Source organism: Neophocaena asiaeorientalis, unplaced genomic scaffold (genome assembly GCF_003031525.2).
Source record: "Neophocaena asiaeorientalis asiaeorientalis breed wild unplaced genomic scaffold, Neophocaena_asiaeorientalis_V1.1 scaffold606, whole genome shotgun sequence".
NCBI classification, from domain to species: domain Eukaryota; kingdom Metazoa; phylum Chordata; class Mammalia; order Artiodactyla; family Phocoenidae; genus Neophocaena; species Neophocaena asiaeorientalis.
This window is the reverse complement of record NW_020173687.1, coordinates 627185-647701: the sequence shown is the minus strand read 5'-3', so window position 1 is coordinate 647701 and position 20517 is coordinate 627185. Positions and strand designations below refer to the sequence as shown.

General features: G+C 66.6%; 1 protein-coding gene across 4 annotated transcripts in view; it reads right to left on the bottom strand.

Moving 5' to 3' along the window:
• Positions 1-2972: 2972 nt before the first annotated feature.
• The window catches only part of KCNQ2 (potassium voltage-gated channel subfamily Q member 2), a 50655-nt gene continuing 33110 nt past the window's right edge, over positions 2973-20517 (bottom strand). For 2 of the 4 annotated variants that reach the window (XM_024750326.1, XM_024750327.1), the window contains 7 exons: positions 18627-18695; positions 17732-17761; positions 9781-10004; positions 9247-9355; positions 8691-8822; positions 4179-4302; positions 2973-3701 (listed from right to left, as the gene is read on the bottom strand). In XM_024750326.1, coding sequence (XP_024606094.1) covers positions 2973-3701; positions 4179-4302; positions 8691-8822; positions 9247-9355; positions 9781-10004; positions 17732-17761; positions 18627-18695 — 1417 coding nt within the window. Of the gene's footprint in view, positions 3702-4178; positions 4303-8690; positions 8823-9246; positions 9356-9780; positions 10005-13618; positions 13673-17731; positions 17762-18626; positions 18696-20517 lie in introns of all 4 variants that reach the window. The other 2 variants (XM_024750325.1, XM_024750328.1) reach the window with 2 other exon arrangements.

Sequence of the window (20517 nt, the reverse complement as noted above, 5' to 3'; positions counted from 1 at the left end):
GGGGGGGGAACCTGGATGGGCTCCAGTGGACCGTGTCCGGTGCTGCCCGGAGGCCTGGGACAGCTGGAACCGCGACCCAGGGAACAACGTCCCAGGACTGTCTGCAGCTCCAGAGTCGTTAATTCCTCTGGCTTAAAGCAGGCAGAGCCACAGAGCCAGACGAGGTGTCTGCGCACGTGGGTGTGTGAGCGTGCGTGCGTGTCTGCACACGTGGGTGTGTGAGTGCGTGCGTGGGGTGTGCACGTGCGGCGGGGGGGTGAGAACGCGTGTGCATGGCTCTGTGCCGGCATGTGTTATGTGTGCGTGTGTGTGTGCTGCACGTTCACAGGCGTGAGTGTCAGCACAGGCGTGTGTCAGGGGCTGGGGGGCGGCGCGTGCTCTAGTAACTAAAATGCTTGTCCTGGGAAACGTTCGCCACACCTGCTGAGGAGCAGGGCGGGTCCTCGGCAGTCACACGCGCGCCCAAGAAGCACGCCGACTTCCCAAAGCGCCCGGCCTCTTTCCTTCTACACTTCTTGAAGGTGGGGACCCCGGGGCAGTGGATGGACGCTGGGAGGATCACGCACTGCTTGGGCCGGGGTCTGGGGGCCCCTGAGAAGGAGCCTCTACTCCATCATCTCCCAAAACTGCCCCCCAAACCGTCCCTCAAGCAGAGACATGGGTCTCCTGTCTTCCAAGGGGCCGCGATTTCACAGAGGAGACATCACAGCCCCCTCGCTAAGTGCAGCACGTCTGACAGTCTAGCCTCAACCCCTCCTGCTGCAACCTCGGAGACCCTCCCAGCAGTGGCCTCGGTGCCTGCGTCCGGCTCGGCAGCTCTGGGGACAAGAGGTATGTCTGGGACGGCACCTCCCGTCACCAGGGGCCCACGGCACAGGGAGCGTGTGGGACAGGACACAAAACTCTCTCCAGTGGCCAAGGGCCCCTCCCAGTAGGGCCGAGCACCCCCGGCCACCGAGATCCAACAGGGGAGGGTCCCTGCTGCTGGCGGCCTGAACCCGACTCTCCCAGGGCCAGAGAGCAGGGGCTGGGCTGGGCAAGATGTGGACGTGCTTGGCCCAGGGGCCTGCAGCTGGGGCCTCCCTCTCCCACGGCAGGGGGGCGAAGGGGGGCTCAGACCTCACGCAGAGGAGCGGCCACTTGCCGGGAACCCTTCACGCCAGCCACACCGAGTACCACACTGGGAGGGGCTTTTCTCAAACACTGCCTTTGAGAACAAGAGAGGGGGCACAGAGCAGACACGCCAGGCGGAGGGGGCCAGTGGGGCCACATGGAAGGTTCCACGACCACCCCTCCCGGGAGGCTGGAAGAGAGGGGTATCCCCTGCTGCAGCCCTGAGCACACACCGGTTTCCGACTCCGAGCCTGGATCCTCCTGCACGAGGCGCAGCCCACCCTCCAGCCACCTGGCCAGCAGCCCCAGCAGAGAGGTGCACACGGGTGGGACCCTGGTGTCCTGGCGAGGGCGGGGGCCGTGCACAGAGGCTACTGCAGACACTGCTCCCCAGAGATCTCAGAGCGTCAGGACCCTGACAGCCAGGGGCACACGTTGTTGCTTTCAAAGGCCTTCCCAGAGAGCAAGCGGATCCCCTCACTGACCAGGATGGACACAAGCACCCTGAGGAGACAGCGAGGCTCTCCCTGAACCGTGTGTTCTGGGGGAAGCCGCTATGCGGTGGGCTTAGGTCACTGCCTCAGAGGGCGCTAGGGGCCCAGGCTTGCTGTCCTGTCACCCCAAATGCCCAAACGCGCACTGACAGCTGGGGGCCCAGGACAGGGTCCACTCCGTCTCCTGGGGCTGGAATCCCAGCTCAAAGCTGCTGCCCCACAGACCCAGGTGCCCGGGATAGGAATGATGGGGGCCACTGCTTCCCAGGATACAGGGTGGGGATGGGCATCTCTGACTCCAAGACAGCAAGAGGTCACAGCCAAGGGGCCGGTCAGTGGAGGAGAGCAGGTGGGGGACGGCCAGCTCCGCGGGGACAGGAGAGACGCCTACAAGACAGAGCTGCCTTTGCCTCTGGACGGCGGGGGTCGCCCTACTGAAGATTTCCCCGATGGCTGCGGCACTGTCCAGCCCGGGCCCCGGCAGGGGCTGATGGGAGACGGGCGAGGCAGGGTGCCCAGGGGAGGACAGCGTGCACATCTGCTCACCACAACCAGCCCGGCCCAGGACCCCAGAGCACAAGCCCAGTGTGGGGCAGTGCCCCAGCCTCCCAGCACCTCTCCCCACAGGCAGGTCCATATAGCAGTGCTGGCCACAGCCTGGTGACCAGCACCCGGCCAGGGCAGAGGGGAGAGGACACGGGGGCACACCCACCATCTTCCACATCCGGAAGGGAGCCCCCAGGAGCCCCCTTCCAGGAGCCGTGGAGCGGGCCCCTCCCCACAAGAGCCAGGTTCAGGAGGTCTGAGGGTTGCTCTGCTCTGGGGTGGTCCCAAGCCTCGCCACCCTGCCCCCTGCAGGCCAGGGTATTGGACTTGGGGCCGACTCCCATCACAGGACACTCAGAACCCATGGGAAGGAGGGCGACACTGACCAGAAGCTCTGGGTAGGCACCCAAGACAGATGGGGCAGGACAGGAAGGGGGGGCGGAGACAAGCCACGCCCGAGGGGCCAGCCACCGCCCACCCAGGCCTCAGGGCCACCGATCCTCACAAGACAGGCCTGCCCCTCGCTGCCACCCTCACCCGGCCCCGCTCCCAGCCCACGCCTCGACCCAGCCGCCAGGGACCCGTCCTCAGCCTTGACCCTGGCCTCTGTCACGCCCAGGCCAGCGGTCTGCAGAGTCTGCCAGCCGGGCTGCCCCTCGCTGGAGAAGAATTTCTGCCGACCTTCAGTGCGAGACCAAGGGCCGCGCCTGCCCAGCACCCCGCACGGGCACCCGCGCTGCGCTGCTCTACGCAAAGGGCCCCAGAGGGTCCGCCTCGAGCCCGGGAGGCCAGGAGTCAGGGGCAGGCCGGCGGGCGGCCTCACTTCCGTGGCCCGGCCCAGCCCACGTCGCCGAAGGGGCCCTCGCCCGTGGCCGAGCGCGGTGGGGGCCCGCAGGGGGTGCAGAGGTCCGAGTCCGTGTCCGACTCGCCCTCCGCGATGTAGGGCCTGACTGTGGCGCACGGCGCGGCGGCGTAGCAGCTGTTGAGGGCGTCCAGGTTCTCCTTGGACTGGGAGATGCTGAAGCCGCTGAAGGAGCGTTCCAGCTCCTCGTGGTCTACGGACGGGATGGAGATGGACGTGTCGCTGTCCCGCAGGGCGCCCTCGTGGGGCCTGCAGGCCGGGCCGTCCTCCGACCTCAGGAGCTCCGTGCTGGCCCGGTGGCCCCCGCTGTAGGCGGACAGGGACCGCTCGTGGGCGGGTGGCGGCGGGATGCGCACCAGCGAGCCGCGGTCCCCCACGGGTGAGGTGCCGTGGCCCTGGCGCGGGTGGCACTGCTGCTGCCACGAGGTGGAGGGCGGGCACGGGGCGGGGGGCGCGGCTGGGGGTGCCGAGAAGTTCTTCGGGCCCGTGGCGCTGGTGGAGCCGATGAGCTTGATGATGCAGCCGTTCCTGCCGCCGTGGTCCCGGCTGTCCTCGGGGCTGTGGTATGGCGGCGCCGGCTCTGGCTCCTTGGCCCCGAAGTAGGCCTCGGTCTCCGTCGGGGGGACGCCCATGCGCTGCGTGTAGATGTTCACCAGGAAATCCAGCTTCTTCTCCATGGACAGGACCTGCAGGAGGGGCTGCTAGGCCATGCTGGGCTGCTCCCCGGGGGGGGCCCTGCTGCTCCCCGGGGGTGGGAAACTGGGCTGCTCTCCGGAGGGGGGGGAACTGGGCTGCTCCCCAGAAGGGGGGGGGGGCCAGGATGTTTCCCACAGAGGTGCAGAGGCAATGGAGGGCAGACCCCCCACAGCAGCTCAGCCTCTGACCCCACCCGTCAGTGTATGTGGCCTCAGGACTTCAAACACGGACCCTCCTGCTTGTCTGGGCCGCCCTGTGTCCGCTGTGGGTTCACCCCTCAGAGCAAACTCTACAGAGGGCAAGAACTGGCCATTCCCTTTCTCAGCTCCCGTCAGGGAAGTGCCCCAGGCCCGGGGGGTGCTCCTGGGGGCCCAGGGTCCAAACACAGCAGCCCTCCCTCCCCCCAAAGCTTGAGCTCTCCCCCGCAGCGTCTGTGCTGACACCCCAGGACCCCCAGACTCTCCCACCTGCTTCTCCACCTTCCCCAGCCGTCCCATCATGCTGGGGTCCTCGGGCAGCTCTGCCTCAGCCGGGCCCTTGCCTCGGTCTTTGTCTGCTATGGCCGGGCCACGCCCCACGATTTGGTCCACTCTGCCGGGAAGAGACCCCGTCCCCAGCGTGAGTTCAGGTGGAAGCGGCGGAGCCCGCGGCCCTCTCCTCCTGGGCCAGGCCGCAGCCACCAGATCCAGGCTCCGGGCTGAATCCAGAGCCGACCGGGGGGCAGCGAGGAACCAGGACAGATGGACCCCGGGCGCCTGGCCCTCGTCCTGCCCTCCGCTGCCCTCGGGGCCTGTCCCCCAACCGTTCCATTCCAGTGGGGCTGGCACATTAGCAAGGGGTAAAGAGAAGGGAGTTGGGGCCAAGCACCCCTCGGCTCCCCCGCCCCCACCCCCGAGCTCTGCTCCTGGATAACGTGCCGCCGAGGCCCCTGCCCACCCGGGGTCTGGAGGGGACGGAGTTAAACGTCTGCAGCGGGAACCACAGAAGCAGGGGGGGCGTGAGGACTTCGCGCCATGCGCCGGACGGGGGAGGGGACGCAGACCAACACAGGAAACCACCAACGCACAACCAGAGGAGGGGACAGACAGAGCCACTGGCAACCGGAGAGGGGGTCCGTGCATGCCTGTGCGTGCACTTGTGTGAGAGTGCGTGGGCCTGTGTGTGCGCACGCATGTGGGAGAAGCAGGACGCAGCTGAGGTGACCCCAAACGAGGCCATCAGTCACGAATGCCAACAAGAGGGGAAGGAGGCCTCCTTCAGGGAGGGGGCCTTCTGCTTGACCCATGCGGCGTCCCCTGTCCCCTGTGCTGAACGGGAAGGGCCACTAAGGGGCTCGGAAGGGACCTTGGGAGTGGCAGGGTGGGATCCCGACACCCTGAGCCCCAGAAGTGCAGCCACGTGGACGCTGGGCAAATGCACCAGGGCCAGGGTGCAGCTGGGCGGGACAGCCACCCAGGCGCAGGCCACACAGCCCCGCCGCTTCTCTGGAGCCTCATGCACGAAGTGCGCCACCCAAGCTCCCGAGTGGGGAGGGGCGCCAGCTCCTACTCCGCAAGCAGCGTCACGGGAGCTGCCAGCCTGCTCGGCTGCCGTCCTCGCCCACAGCACGGCCCTAACTGCCTGTCGGGGCTCAGGGCGCTCTGTCCTTGCTGTCGCAGAAAGCAGGCGGGGATTAGGCTTCGCGTCGGCCGCGGGGCAGCCTCTCATGCTCCGCGGGGTGTCATGCTCGATCATGCGGTGGCAGGGCGGACGTGGGGCCCTCGGGCTCCCAGCAGACGCCAGTGGGGACAGAGCGGGAGGAGGGTTGTCTGGCGCTCCACGCGTCCACACAGTCCAGGCACAGGCGCTCAGCGCCTTCACCCCTGCCACATGACGGGCCGCCCTCCCGGCCTCTCCCCTGGGAGCCTTGGCCCAGGGTCAGCCTGGAGCTGCCCCCGGCGGGTCTTCCGTGGAGCCTGTGCCACCCCCTCCCCTGGGCCTCGGGCTCAACCCGTCCTTCTGGCTCCTCTGTGGGCATCTGTCTGCAGTGGTCCGGGAGGCCTGCGGGGCTCTAAGGGCTGGCAGGGCCTTCCCAGCCCGTGGCTCTGAACGCCCAGCCCCTGTGACCTGCAGCAATGCCCGGGAGGGTGGGCTTCTGTCTCAGGGTACAGCTTCCTTGGGGCTGGAGGACACGGGCAGAGCGGGGGACGCGGCAAACACTGTCTGGGCTGCCTGGGGTCAGGCCTGCTCCCCAGGAAATTCCTTTCTCGTGGGAGAGCCGCCAGGCTGAGATGCCCAGCACACACTGACCCTCGGCCTCACGCACAGAAACCTGGGCACACAAGGGTCGGGCGCCCCCAGTCACTCCAATGGCCCAGCTGCCAGCATCCCTGCCGGCCTCCGGGACGCCCCTGGGCCCCTCTGCCTACTCGGCCGGGCGTGTCCGCCCTCACCCCACATCCTTGCCCTGGGCTCTGCTCTCCCAGACCTGCTGGGGGGCGGGTCGCAGCCATCATCTCCATGCTCTGGGGGAGTCTGAATTCCTCACCAACCAGCCTGCTTCTGCTGGCTCACCGCCTCACTGCCTGCCCCCCACTCTGCCCACCGGCTGGGATCGTCTTCTTCAATAACTCTGACCATGGTGAAAACCGGAAATAGAGCCCCCAAAGCTCTGGGGACTCCCCAGGAGCTGGGCTCCCGCCAGGACCTGCTCAGTCCACACGGCAGCCCAGGTCGACCCACCGGCAGGTGGTGGCAGGGCTCTGAGGCGGTGCTGGGGCAGGGCCCCACGTCTAAATGCACCTGATCCTTGGGGGGCTGCCGCCCTCTTCTGCCCAGGGAGCCCCCACCCCCAGCGGATGCCACACAGGGGTCGGTGGAAAGGAGCCCCCCAGACAGCCTCCCCAGGACCCCGCCAAGAGGAGCAGCTCAAGGGCACCCCAACCCAGCCCGCCAGGGCCTGCAGAGGACGTCGTTTTGTCAGGGACAGAGAAACAGCCCCTCCGTCCCGTCGAGCAGAGCAGGTGCTGCCGTCATGTGGCTGGAGCGAAGGGGGCTGGCCATTCCACAGAGACAAGCGGGAGGCTCGGCATCCTGACCTAGGTGAGTACTGGGGTGACTCTCTCGGAGGGGCCGTGGGTCCTTTGGTGGGGTACTTCTTGTGCCGGGGAGTTGAAGGGGGTGGGGGGCCCACAATCATATCTATCCTGGCGAGTAAACAAGAAAAGAGACACCAGGAAAATGCATCGTGAAGCAACATGAAAGGGGAGGCAGCCGGAAACTTGCAGAGACAGAACGAATGACCCGCTGAGAGCAGCCGTGACCTTTCTTACAAACGGGACGCAGGGACACTGCGCTCCCGTGACCCCAGATGCGGTCAAGCGAGCACTGGGTGAGGCCACGAGCTCGCGGCGCGCCGTCTGCCCGGGCAAGGGTGCACGTCCAAGGACACTGGCAGCTGGCAGCAAAGTGCCAAAGGGCCCCGGGAAAGACACCAAGGCCCTGCCAGCAAGCGACAGACATCTGGTTCCTGCGGGGGTCTGTTTTCCAGACAGAAGGGGAGGGAGAGGGGACGGCCTAGGACAGAAGAGCCTCGTGAAAAAAAACTGCTACCATGAGTGGCGGCGGGCCGGCCGTCAAGAGCCAGGGTGGCCTCTCATGCACACGCGTGTGCTCACACCCGCACACACACGTGGACACGTGCACGCCCTCGCACATTACTTACACGTGCACAACTGCACGCGTGTTCCCGCAGACACACAGGTCTACCCGACGCTCAAGGAGGCCGCTGAGCAGATGGCCTCCCGGCCTGAGCCTGGGGACAGGGAGGGGTCGTGCCCTGGCCTCACCCCACGGGAGCGGCCGGAGGCCCAGAGGGGCCTGAGCAGGGCGGGGAGACGCCACCTGCCACGGGGCTGGGATCTGGGCTGACCCCCAGGACTGCCCCAACGACCCAGACCCCCCACGGCCAGGGCCTGGGCTTCAGGGCCAGAGAACCGGCAGCCACCTCACTGGAGGGACCCCAAGAGGGGCCTGACCGGCAGGAAGGCGGGGTCCATTCCAGGAGAGACCCACGACAGCCACGGGCCTCCTCCCAGGCACCAGACACACGCGTGTGCGCCCGCTCGTCTGCGTGTGGACGGTGCGCGCCTGCGAGCACACGCGTGCTCGGTGTGTGTGTGTCGGTCCTATAGGACACACGTGTGAGCACAGGCTTAGAGCATGGCTATGCGCGTACACACGTGGGCACGTGGGAGTGGACACGGGTCTGTGTGTGCACGTCCTGGGTCCTTGCTGTGTCTGTATACACGTGTGTGCAGCTGACTCCTGGGGTGAGCAAGCCGGTGCTCACATGGGCCAGAGATGGCAGCGCCCGCGTGTGCCCGGCTGCGGCCCACCAGGCACGTGTCCAGCCCCACCGCCTGCTCCGGCCGTGGGAATCCGTCTGTGCGCTGGGGAGGGGCGACCAGCCCTCCGTTCTGGAGGAAGAGGTGCCACGTGGCCTAGCTGCTGCCTGAAGGGCCCACGGAAACCTGCACCTTCACCTCTCAACAGAACTAACTCCCCTCCCCCACACACACGGGCACACGTGGGCAACATGCGTGCGTGGACACACGACACACGTGGCACAGCACGCAGACACATGCGCGTGCATGCACTTGTACACACACGTGCACGCACACGTGCACCCGGGGCCTGGACACGTGCGTTCACGCACGACACACGCTCGCCCATCGCGGCACGGGCAGGAGAGGAGAGAGACAACAGAAAGGTTAAAAACAGACCACACCAGGGCACGGGAGAAAGCCCACGCGGGGCCGGAGAGGAGGGGCCCAGATGTGGCAGCTGGCAGGGCCGGCCGCTGCGCCCAGAGCGCGTCGCCCCGCCTCTGGCAGGCGTGTGCAGCTGAGCCGCGCCCCTGCCCCTGACCCCACCCGGCTTTGGCCGGAGGACCCCGCTCCACGCCCCCGGGGCCAGGCAGGCAGGGGAGGCGCTCTTGCCTGGACTGCAGGTTTTTGATGCGGGATAGCATGTCCAGGTGGCCAGCCGAGTACTGCTCAATCACGTCCATCACGTCGTAGGGCCGTAGGCTCTCCTTGAACTTGCGCTTGGACACCAGGAACCGCATGACGCTGGAGGGGGTGGTCGGCAGGCTGTGAGCCCTGGGCAGAGACCACCGAAGGCAGCCCCCCAGCGTCCACCCGCCTTGGCCCGCCCAGCATCTCCGAGAATGTCTGCTAGATGACTCGGCCCTGTCATCTGGGCCACCCACCTGTCTCGTACCCCAGCCACACTTGGGCCCCTCTGCGCGGAGGACCCGTGTCCACCCAGAAACCCCTGTGCCGCGGCAGCTCCCAGCCGTCTACTAGCAGCCTTGGGCACCTGGCACCTGGGACGCAGGCGATGGCCGGGACGGCGAGTGCCTCGTGAGCCGCGGGGGCCAGACTGAAGGGGTGTCGGCCGCGAGGCATCCCTCCCGAGCGCAGGCCCTCACACCAGCCCCCCAAGGCCCCGCGTCTGTGGACGACTCTGCGAGGGAGCCCGCCGGGTCCTCACCACACGGCCCTGATGCTGACTTTGAGGCCCGGGGTCAGATCCTCCGTCACAAACTCGCAGTTGCAGCTCTTGTTGTCGTCCACAATGTCCTCCCCTGGGAGACTTGCTTCTGGGTGGAAGGACACAGCCCGTGAGGGGCTGGGCCACCCCCGGGATGGAGGGAGCTAGTGTTCCGGCCCCGCAGCGCACGCGTGTCCGAGGGGGCCTCCGCCGGGCACACCCACACTCCAGCCCGCCCCCGTCCTGCTTTTCCAGCCTGCTTCCCTCCACTGTGCTCCTCAGGGAGCAGCCACCACAAGGGTGTAAGAGGGCACCCCTGTGCACAGACAGAAGGACAAAGTGGGATACGTCCACACAGAGTACTCGGGGAACGTCAGCCGTAAAAGCAGTGACGCGCCGGCACCAGCTCCACGGGTGGGCCTGGCAAACACAGAGCTCTGGGAGCAGAGCCCGACGCAAGAGGACAAGCCCGTGTGGCCCCATCGCATGGAGCTCCAGGACAACAAACCCCAACTCGAGGGCTGCCCGACCTACCTTCCGAGTTCTGCCGGGAAGCAGCGCCCCTGGCGCGGAAGGCCTGCCGCGCGCGGCCGCGCTCTCCGAAGCTCCAGCTCTTGGGCACCTTGCTTGGGCTGTCCTCCAGGCTCTGGTCGGCGCTGGGCGACCGCCGGACGGTCTGGGCCTGAGGGGACCCCTTGCCCTTGGCAGCCACGCCGCGGGGGCTGGAGAAGACACGGTCTTTCAAACTGACCTTCTGACTGCTCCCGCGAGAACCGACAGACGGACAGACACACAGAAAGACAGCAAGAGAGGTCACTCTGCAAAGAACACTCGCTCCCGCTGGCTCCTGGTGGGTGGACGGGGTGCCCTGGCCGTGGGATGGAGCACGGGCCGGGGCGGGAGGGTCGCTAGGGCGAGCGGGGACAGGTCAGCTCCACCACAGGCTCTCCGGGGCCCGCTCAGCACTCAGCCTGGCCGGGGAGTGGTCAGTGGACTCTGAAATCACCTTCAGCTACCGCCAAAAGGTGCCTGAGGGCTTCCCTGGTGGCGCAGTGGTTGAGAGCCCGCCTACCGATGCAGGGGACAAGTGTTCGTGCCCTGGTCCGGGAGGATCCCTCAAGCCGCGGAGCGGCTGGGCCCGTGAGCCATGGCCGCTGGGCCTGCACGTCCGGAGCCTGTGCTCCACAGCGGGAGGGGCCACAACAGTGAGAGGCCCGCGTACCGCAAAAAAAAAAAAAAAAAAAAGGTGCCTGAGACCTCGCCACACTGTCAACCAGGGCTCCCTCTTCAAATGCCCTGGGCAATGACAGCTCTTCCCTGGGCACCTCCTGAGGGCCCCCGGCCACTCCAGCAGTTACCGTGCCTGCCCTCCACCCCCATAACTGCCCCAGGTCAGGAGGGTGAGGTCTGCAGCTGGCCCCCGGGCCCCTCGGCCGAACCCCAGGGAGCTTGCCTGGCGAAACAGGTCGGGGGGCGGGGAGCATGGAGAGCAGCACGAGGGCCAGGGTCTGCCCACCTCCCCTCCACCCAGGGCGCACAGGCTCCACCCCCCACCAGGACACGGCCAGGAACGGAACGTCCACACTTCCGGAGGGATGCTACGGGCGCCGGCCGAGCCCCGGCCCGAGGCCGCAGACAGGGGGCGACCACGGCCGTACAGCCACAGCCCTGTGAGGGTCTTTGGGCCTCGTTGCCCCCGTCTCTTGGTAACCATGGAGACGGGTCTGACACCCCACGTTTGTTGGTTCTAACACCCTCCAGGCAGCAGGCAGGAGACAAGGGTGGTCTCTGGTCAGGGTGAGGTCAGGCCCGGGGCCAGGCGGCCACTCATTTCCTCCCGTGGACAGTTTCCACCATCTGCCCAGGAGGAGAGTGAGGCCCCCATGAACCCACTCACGCCACCACACTCAGGGGCCACACTCAGAACCTCCCGAGGGGGCTCTGCGCCGCCCTGGGGCCTGGGACCAGCCCGCATGGGTGTCTGGCAGGGCCTCTGCTGTCGCTGGGAAGCTCCCACCACCAGCTAATCCCTCAGACAGCGCCAGCCCCACCGCAGATGGCCCAGGTCAGCTGCTTCCATCGGCCCGAAGGGGACCCACAGCAGAGACACGTCGTCAGACGGCGCAGAAATGACCCACCATGGACAAGAAGCAGCCCGTGGCCTGGTCCAGCCAGCCCGCACACTGTGGTCCAGGCCGGTGCCCCTGCCCCTGCCCACCAGCCCCCAGGCAGCCAAGACCGTCTGTGCTAGTTCTCAGGCCCGAGGCATGGAGCCCACTCAGCGGGGTGGCTCCTCCAGAGACCCCATGAACACAGGAGCCGGGGTGTCTGCAAGCCCGTAACTGCTGTGCCCGGCACGAGGCCCAGACAGGGGCGGGGACCGAGAGGTAGCAGAGCCAGGCTATGGAGGCTGCTACGAAGATAACCCTGTCCTTCCTTTGTTCCCGAAGGAGGCCACCAGCTGGTCCAGGGAGACCGTGAAACGAGGGCCCCACCGAGCCAGGACTGCTGGGGACCCCTGCCGGGCCTGCTGGCCCGTGCACCACAGGGGCCCCCAGAACTTGGGCCCACGCGGCTGACCGCGATGACAGAGCCCCAGGAAGGAGCCTTCCCTGGCCTTGGCCTGGCCCTGCCGCCCCTGGCTCTCAGACTGCTCAGACCGGGGAGGGGTGCCCTGCTGGAGGAGGCCACGGGTGGCTGTCTGGACTTCCACGGTCATCACAGCTCAGGGCTCACAGGCACGCAGCCCCCAGCCACCCCAGGCCCGCCTCAACTCCAGGTGCCCGAACGCCGACGGTCCTGCAGGTGTCGAGAGAGACCCTCCGTCACCTCACAAGCCAAGGACAGAAGCATGCGCGGGACGGGGCTCCGGCAGCCCGCCCCGAGGAAAGAGCACGGGCCAGCCCACCCTCCAAGTGAGGGGCACTGACACGGGGCCAGGCCCAAGCTCAGGAGGGTCTGGGGAGAAAGCGAGGCCCAGCCTCTCCTCCCCCTCCCCTGCCTGCTACCCTCCCCAGGGCAAAGTTCCCAACAAGTGGCGCCAGCCATCAACAGGGACAGTCGAGCGGGGGCCCCGCTGAGCTCAGCTGCACCCTGGTCTGCACAGCGGCCGGGCCCGCTCAGCGGGGAGGGAGCCGGCATCCAGAGAGAGCCGCCTGGCTCCCATGGGGGGGGGGGGGGGGGGGACGAAGTGACGTCCGTGAGACGCACACAGCAGGGCCAAGTGAGGCCTGGACTCCTGGCCCAGCTACGGGCACCTCTGGCCTTTCTGGTTCCCAAGCAGCCTGATCACAGCCCCCGACCCGACCGGCCAGCCTGTGGCCAGAAGCACCCTGGACGCCAGCTCTGGGCAAGCAGGACAGCTTCTGCCGGGGCCCCAGATCTCCCCTCCTGGGGCTGCAAGAGCCTCCCCCACGGTGCCTTACGTCAGGAACACACAGGCAGCACGGGCAGGTGGGGGCAGGCGACCCTCCGGGCCCCTCTCGAGGGCGAGAAGGATTCAGAGCATGCACGGATGCAGATGTGCAAGCATGCCGCCGCCCTGGAGCCCCGACCCTGCTGCCCGGCCCCTCCCCATGCCCGCCGCTCGGCACCCTGCTTCCGGGGCCATCACGGACCACATGCACACGATGACCGGTGAATGCACCTGCAGGGCCGCACGGGGCAGGGAGGGGCGGGCAGGAGGGGCCCAGAGCAAGCAGGAGGACAGACGCTTCCACACCCCCGAGAGCAGATAGGGGACAGAGAGAGGAGACGTGCCGGCAGTCAGGGAGCCCGTGGGGCAGAGATCGGGCGGCCTTTCACCGACCCGTTTCCAGCCTGCCCTAAACCAGGCCTGCACGTGGGAGGGGGAGCCATGGACCTCTGGCTTTCCGGTGTGTCTGGTGTGCCAGGACCGCGGGGAGCGGGCACACACGCGACAGAGCTGCCTCCCGGCGGGCGGGCGGGCAGGCTCCGGGTTGAGGGCAGCGGCCCTCCCGTGCGTAGTAGAGGTGCTAGATGGACGAGCCATGGAAAAAAGGCTCGCGGGAGAGCAGTCAGGCCCCTGAAGGCGCCCTTTCTGGTTTTCAGAGCCCCTGGCCGGCCCCCCTCCTGCTTGGAGCACGGCATCGTTTGGCATGGGGAGAAGGAAAGGGGTTACAGCTCCACAGCCACCATCACCCAGGCGGTCGGTCGTCTGGAGCCAGAGGGGGCCTAGGGCTCCACCAAGGGGCCGGGAGGCGAGCTGCCAATCAGAATCGGGGCCTGGGGGGCCGGGCGGGCGGCAGCCTCTCCCTGGCGCATCTAGAACCTCTAATAAGCAAAGTGCTTGGAGCGGGAGGGGGACAAGAGCCGTGCAGCAATGGTCGTCCGAGCGACGTGTCTGAGGTACCTAGCGTGTCCTGGGCAGCATCCACACAGGGACTCTGTGCACCGTCTGCCTTTACTGGAAATGAGGAGAGGACAGTTAGTCCAGGGGGCGCCGGCGACCCAACGCGACCAGAGGGAGCCTGGGCCGGGCGCGCGGGCAGGAGGCGCAGGGACACGAGGCACCAACCACCCGGGGCGGCTCTGTGCTCAAGCCGCACCCGCTACAGAGTTCGCGTCTCAGCAAGAAGAACGAGGGAGCCGCGCATAAAGTCCTCCGTCGGCCTGGAAAAAAAGTAGTCCCTATTTTTGGAGAGAAAAAAAAAAAATCCCAGTTTTTTCCTCCAAAAATACCTTTTCCTTCCAGCGTCAGTTTGGGGCCACGTCTTTCAAAAGATGTATTATTTTTTTTTTTGCTATATTCATGCCAACAACAACAAAAATAATACATGGGCTGAGGCTGTGCTGGTTCTAGAGGGACAGGATTCCAGAAAGCTCACGTTTCAGAGGAAAAACGTGCAAGTTTGGCTTCACAAACCAACCCAGCCAGCGGCCCGATCAGAAGTGGCCTCGGTTTACCCAGAAGGCAGTGGCTGCCCCTCCCTGGAGGGGAGCTAAGGAGAAGGGGGCTTGGGGCTCCTGGACTTGAAAGGGCTGCCAAGGCCGGGCCTTGGGTGAAGTCCACCCCGTGCTGAGGGCAGAGACGGACCTGCGGGCGGCTCTTCAGGAAACGCTGCCCATGGTCACCCTGCCCAAGAACCTCCCCAAAGGCCCAAGGCAACTCTGCGCTAGAACCTGAAAACTTGTAATCAAAAATGAGAAGAACCAGCAAGAACTTCAGGAAACCCTTCACTTCCCCGGGGCCTCGCTCTCTGCCCCCACCTTTGCTTCTGAGACCCTGGTTCTCAAACTCTGTGCCTGAGGAACCCAGACGCAGCCAGCGGTCTTGACTCACAAACGTGTTCAGCGTCTCCACGTTCACGTAAACACCGACGGCCCCTGGCAGCGTCCAGACAAGGATCTCCCCACTGACGCCAGCAAGCCAAGGTCAAGTCTCCTCAAGGAGCCCTCGCTCGGCCGCCCCGGCCTCGCCCTGCACGCAGTCCCCTGCGAGCGTGCGCGCTTCCCCAGTGGGACCCTCCCCAGTCACTTCGGGTTGTAGAACAAAACTAACTAGAGGTCGACCCCGGGTGGAGGGAGCTGGGGTCCAGCTGTCCACCGAGCGCACCCACACAGGGGCAGACCTCCCCAGGACTTGGACCCCCCGCCAGCAGGAGCCCCTCAAATTTAGGGCAAATGTTCTCTTCCAGAGTGCACCCCCGAGGCAGCCACAGTCCCACCAGGGCCTGTAGGACAGATAAGGACCCTAAAGACTGGATCCCCATGGCCAGCTCCCCGCAGGGGTCCCCAGGCCCGCCCCGCCCCGCCCCACCTGGAGGCTCCTCCCCAGGGAAAGAGGACCAAGCGGGGCGGGGTCTTCCAAGCCCCCACCTTGACCAGCTTCGCTGTGCTCGCCTGCCCACAGCCCAGCACCGCCAAACCCACCGTTTCCTAGGCGACCGCCCCATGCCTGGCTCCCAAGCACACGAGACTGGGGAGAGGCTCTCTAACCGCAGTGACTATCTTTAATTGTAACGAAAACTTAAACAGCCTCACATGGCCAGCGGCTCCTGCATGAGACAGCGCGGCCTGAGAGTGGGACAGAGCGGGGGGAGGTGGGCTGCTGGTGGCCTGGCCCCCCCCCCCCGAGCACTGCCCCTCTGCTTCGAGGGGGCGAGGAGCCCCAACTCCAGCCCCTTGCCTCTGGGTTCCAGGCTGGCGCTGGGGTTTCCTGCCCACAGCAGCCAAGTGGAGCTTCACCCCATCAGAACTGCCGGCAGGCAAGCCCGGGGGGCCCGGGCTCGAGAGGGTGGAAGAGGCGCCCACGGACACTCACCAAGACCAGACTGGACAGACACGCACCCGAACACGGCACACTGCCCCCCGCGACGAAGAGGGGAGCCACAGGACAGGGGCAAAGCGGCTGGGGCACAGGGGCTCCCCCAGGCATGGGAGGGGCGGGGGCAGTCAGAAATGGGGTGGGTCAAAGGGCAGGTCAGAGCCACACCCAGAGCAGCACAGCCTGAGACCCCCGCCTGCCCCGCCCCCAGCCCCACGCCTTGGTCTGACGCCCACACAGCCACGGGGCGCGCCCCCATCCTGAGCCAGGACCGGGGCTCTCACGGCAGCTGAGGGAGGGTCCCTGCGTCCACCCCGTCCACCTGTGCTTCACGGGACAGGGTCCCCTCACCAGGCAGCCCAGGGCCAGGCCCACCCTGCCGTGGGTCCTGTGGCAGGCTCATTTCCTGCAGACCTACTATGCACTGGGCGCTACAAAGGGGCTCACGGCTGCTCCAGTCAGGGAACAGAAATGCCACCTGTTTCCTGGCTAACAGGTGTGCATCCAGGAGAGGCAGGGCCTCTGTCCCAGGGCCTCGGCCCGGGGCCCCCAGGGGAAGCCGCTGGGTCACAGGCAGGGACACACGGACACGAGGGGAGGGAGGGAGGAGCAGGAAGCGGGGGGGCGGGGGGAGCCACAGAACGTGCCGGAGAGCCGGGGGGCTCCCGCGTATCCTCACCTTGAGTCCTGCTTTCAGGGTCAGCCACCTCATCCCCAAAGACAGAGCAGACGTGAAAGGGGCCCGAGAAGGGCAGTGACATGATTAAAGGCACTTGGGGGGCAGGCAAGATTTTCCAGATTGGGGGAGGGCGGGCAGGAGAGGAGAGAGAGAGAGAGAGAGGCTGAGACGAAAATTGTCGGGAGAGGAGAAAAAGCAGGGCGACGAGCACAGGAAGCCGCGTCAGGCCAGAGGGGCCGGGCGGGTGGGCGGGCCGCGCTGAGGGCCAGAGAGGCGCCCACCCTGGCCGCGCCAAGGGCAGCTGCACCGCCTCCCCGGCCTCAGGGCCCCGGGGCTCACGGAAGGGGCAGATGGCAGCACCGACGGGATCCCACAAAGCACGCGAGGCCCTGCTGCACGACCCTCCCAGCCCGCCCTGACCGCAGCCCCGCGTCGGGCCCCCCTCGCTCCCAGCCTGCCCAGGAAAACAGAGGTCGTTTCCTGGGCTGAACCCGCTCTGGTCCGGGTCTGAGGGGTTCACCACTGCTGCTCTTTGGGCTGCTTCACGGCAGAAGCGCTGCCGACCTTGCCGACCCCAGGCCCCAGCTGACATCCCCCTTTGGGGACGTGGGGGTGGGGACACGTGCCCCCTTCCGATGAATGCCGAGGGTGGGCTCAGCCCAACGCCTCCCCAGCTGGGCAGCCAGCCGAGCCGCCTTTGATCCAGGAGGGCACTAATGCGGGCAGGCAGCGTCTCTGGCCCGCGGCCTCGGGGACAGGGCTCCCTCTGCAGGTGTAGACAGGGCGCCGGGGGACCCTGAGCTCAGAGGTACACAGCGATACGCGGACGGGCTGGAGGTCACCAACTTGAACGTTGTGAACTGATCTGGGTTTTTTTCCCAACGCTAGGAAAACAGCAGGGTGCTGTCATCCCTCCTCTGCCTCCAGCAGAAATCATCCCTGCAGGTCCCCATTCGGGGTCCCAGCCTCGAGCTCGCCTAAAGCAAACAGAACCGCGGGGGCCTGGACAGACCCAGGGAGGGGGAGGCCGGTCCCCACCGAGGGCTTGTGAAGCAGGGCAGGAGACCCTGCCCCAAAGGGGACCCTCTCCCACTCCTCGAGAAACCTTCCACAAACCAAGACCTGACAGGGGTGATGCGAAGACCCCTCCTCAAAGCTGCCCCTCCTCCCACCGTCTGACCCTGACCTGCAGTGTCGGGGGGACACCCCGTGGGAGTGTCCACCTGGGTCGCCCTCGGCTCAGAACAGCCCAGGCCCTGTGCTGGAGCTGGTAGGACTGCTCCCCCTGAAGCCCCCCGCGTCCGGTCCGAGGGGCTACAGTCACGGGAGGGCAGGAGCTGCCCCTCAGCTGCTGAGCAGGCCCGGGGCCTGGGAGGGGGCGTGGACACAGGAAGCGTGATTTAAGGGCCCACATCACCAGCAGGCAGGGGGCCACCCTCAGCATGCACAGCCCGGAGGCAGCCCGCGCTCCCCAAGGACACAGGGCAGGTGCCGAGGCAGCGGGAGCAGGTGACACTGACCTTGGGGACGGCTCCGGCTGGGGCTCCTTCCTGCAAACAGAAGCGCAAGCCTGCTCGCGGGCAGCCCTCCGGGCCGACCCCGTGCACAGCCCAGCTGCCCCCCAAGCTCCCACAGGCCGGGGGCTGCGTGTGAGGGGCAGGAACGGCCTGCCACCACGAGGGAGTCCGGAAGGGGTCACGAGAAGTTCTGAGGCTGCGGCTGCTACCGCCCCGTGTTTATGGACACGCGCTTTCATCAGAATCACCGACGTTCACGAACTTTCAGAGAGGAAGTGTGGAGGAAGCTCCTCCACAATCGACGCTCAGGACAGCTGAGGTCCTTCACTTAGTCACACCCACGAAGGCTTTTTCCAGATAAGGTCACATTCACAGGTTCCAGGGCATGGATGTGTCTTTGCAGGGCAGGTGGGGGCGCACCATTCAACCCACTCCGGCCGCTCCGCCCACTGAGAGCCCTTCCTTGTCTGCAAACAGGCCTGGTCGCGGGCACCCTCCCCTCCCCTCTCCTGCAGCCTAGCCCATCTCCTCCGCACGCCCCTCCCCCTCCCGCATCAAGCGCTCGAGGAGTCGCAGGGTCTGTGACTGGGAGAACCAGCAGGTGCCACCGCGTGTGTCCACCCGACGCTCCAGGGACATGCACGGTTGGACTCTTCTTCCCGCCTCGGGCCAGAGCACCAGCCTCCTGGCCCCACATGGAGCTCCCCTCTCTGTGCCCACCCCGCACCCAGCCGCCCTCAGGATGGGAGCCGAGACCGGGGTCAGCAAAAGCAGAAAGCCACCAGCGTCACCGGGTCCCACGGCAGCCCGGCCACCAGCAAGCATCCTGCCGCTGCCAGCCCCTTGCCAAGCCCCGAGACGCCGTGCCCCGAGCGCCAGCCCAGGCGCCCCCGCTCACCTGAAGGTGAGTCCAGATTTGCTCTTGAGGTTCCGAAGCAGCTCTAGCTGGTTCAGCGGCGGGATCAGTCTGCGGCAGGAGGACAGGTGAGTGGGCCCCCGCCCGCCGGAGCCCCAGGGGTCCTCAGCCCAGCTCTCAGAGCATCCACGTCCCACACGGGGACACAGGCTGTGGCCCGCCCATCACAGGCAGAAAGGGGAGGAGTGCACGGCGGCGGCAGACCCCAGGGAGCCCGGGCCTCACCTCTGGGGCTGGGGTACTGTCTTCATCCCCTGGGCTCACTCGCCCCGGGGGGCCTCAGCCCTGGGAGTGCGCAGGGCCGGGCCATCCCTAGAGGGGATGCCTGTGCGGGGCCGGTCCTGCACGGAGGACAGGGGCTCCCGCCCTCCCCCTTCCCAATCCCTGAACACCCCCAGGGGAAGCACGGTTGCAAACCCAGCCCCCAACATAGTGGCGCTCCCAGACCCCTCTCTACAGAGCCACTCGCTCTACCAAGGCTGAGTGGGGCCGAGGTCACAGGAAATGACTGTGCTGGGCAGAGCCCACAGGGCTGCAAGCGGGCCTCCTGGACGGCTGGCCTGGCCCCGCTCCGAGCCGCTCTTCCCAGAGGCAGTCACACCTACCAGGACAGCCGCACGCCTGGCCCTCCTGCCGGCCCAGCATTCGGTGCTGCGGCCACCGGCCAGGAAGCCGAGGGGTGAACAGTCCCTCTGGAATGCCAGGGAGGGTTTTGTACACCTGGGACATTCCTGGGGAAGCCCAGCTCTCTCACCGCCAGCTGCAGGAGACTCACCCGAGACTCAAGTCCCCACAATGTCTGGGGACACTTCTGTCCCCAACCCCACCCCACTCCCAACTCTTCCAGTGAATCCTGGCCACCTTAGGCTCTCACACAGCTTCCATGCCATCAGTGACGCTGCGTGTTTCCAGGCCCTGGTCTCTGCTTCCTGACCCAGCCCCACCTGCTGTGACAACTCCGCCTGCTCTCTGACACCCCCACCTACTCTGTGACACGCCACTGTCTGTGACACCCCACCTGCTGTGTGACACCCCACTTACACTTTGACATCCCACTGTCTCTGACACCCCACCTTGCTCTGTGACACCCCACCTGCTCTGTGACACCCCACATGCTCTGTGACACCCCCACCAGCTCTGTGACACCCCACTGTCTGTGACATCCCACTGTCTGTGACAACCCCACCTGCTCTGTGACACCCCATCTGCTCTGTGACACCCCATTGTCTGTCACGCCCCACCTGCTCTGTGACACCCCACTGTTTGTGACATCCCACTGTCTGTGACACCCCACCTGCTGTGTGACACCCCACCTACTCTTTGACATCCCACTGTCTCTGACACACCACCTGCTCTGACACCCCATCTGCTCTGTGACACCCCCACCTGCTCTCTGACACCCTATTTGCTCTGACACCCCCACCTGCTCTGTGACACCCCACCTGCTCTGTGACACCCCAACAGCTCTGGGACACCCCACTGCCTGTGACACTCCACCAGCTCTGTGACACCCCATCTGCTCTGTGACACCCCCACCTGCTCTGTGACACCCCACCTGCTCTGTGACACCCCAACAGCTCTGGGACACCCCCCTGCCTGTGACACCCCCACCTGTTCTGTGACACTCCAACAGCTCTGGGACACCCCCCTGCCTGTGACACCCCCACCTGTTCTGTGACACCCCAACAGCTCTGGGACCCCCCACTGCCTGTGACCCTCCACCAGCTCTGTGACCCCCCATCTGCTCTGTGACCCCCCCACCTGCTCTGTGACACCCCACCTGCTCTGTGACACCCCCACCTGCGCTGTGACACCTCACCTGCTCTCTCACACCCCACCTGCTCTGTGACACCCCCACCTGCCTTGTGACACC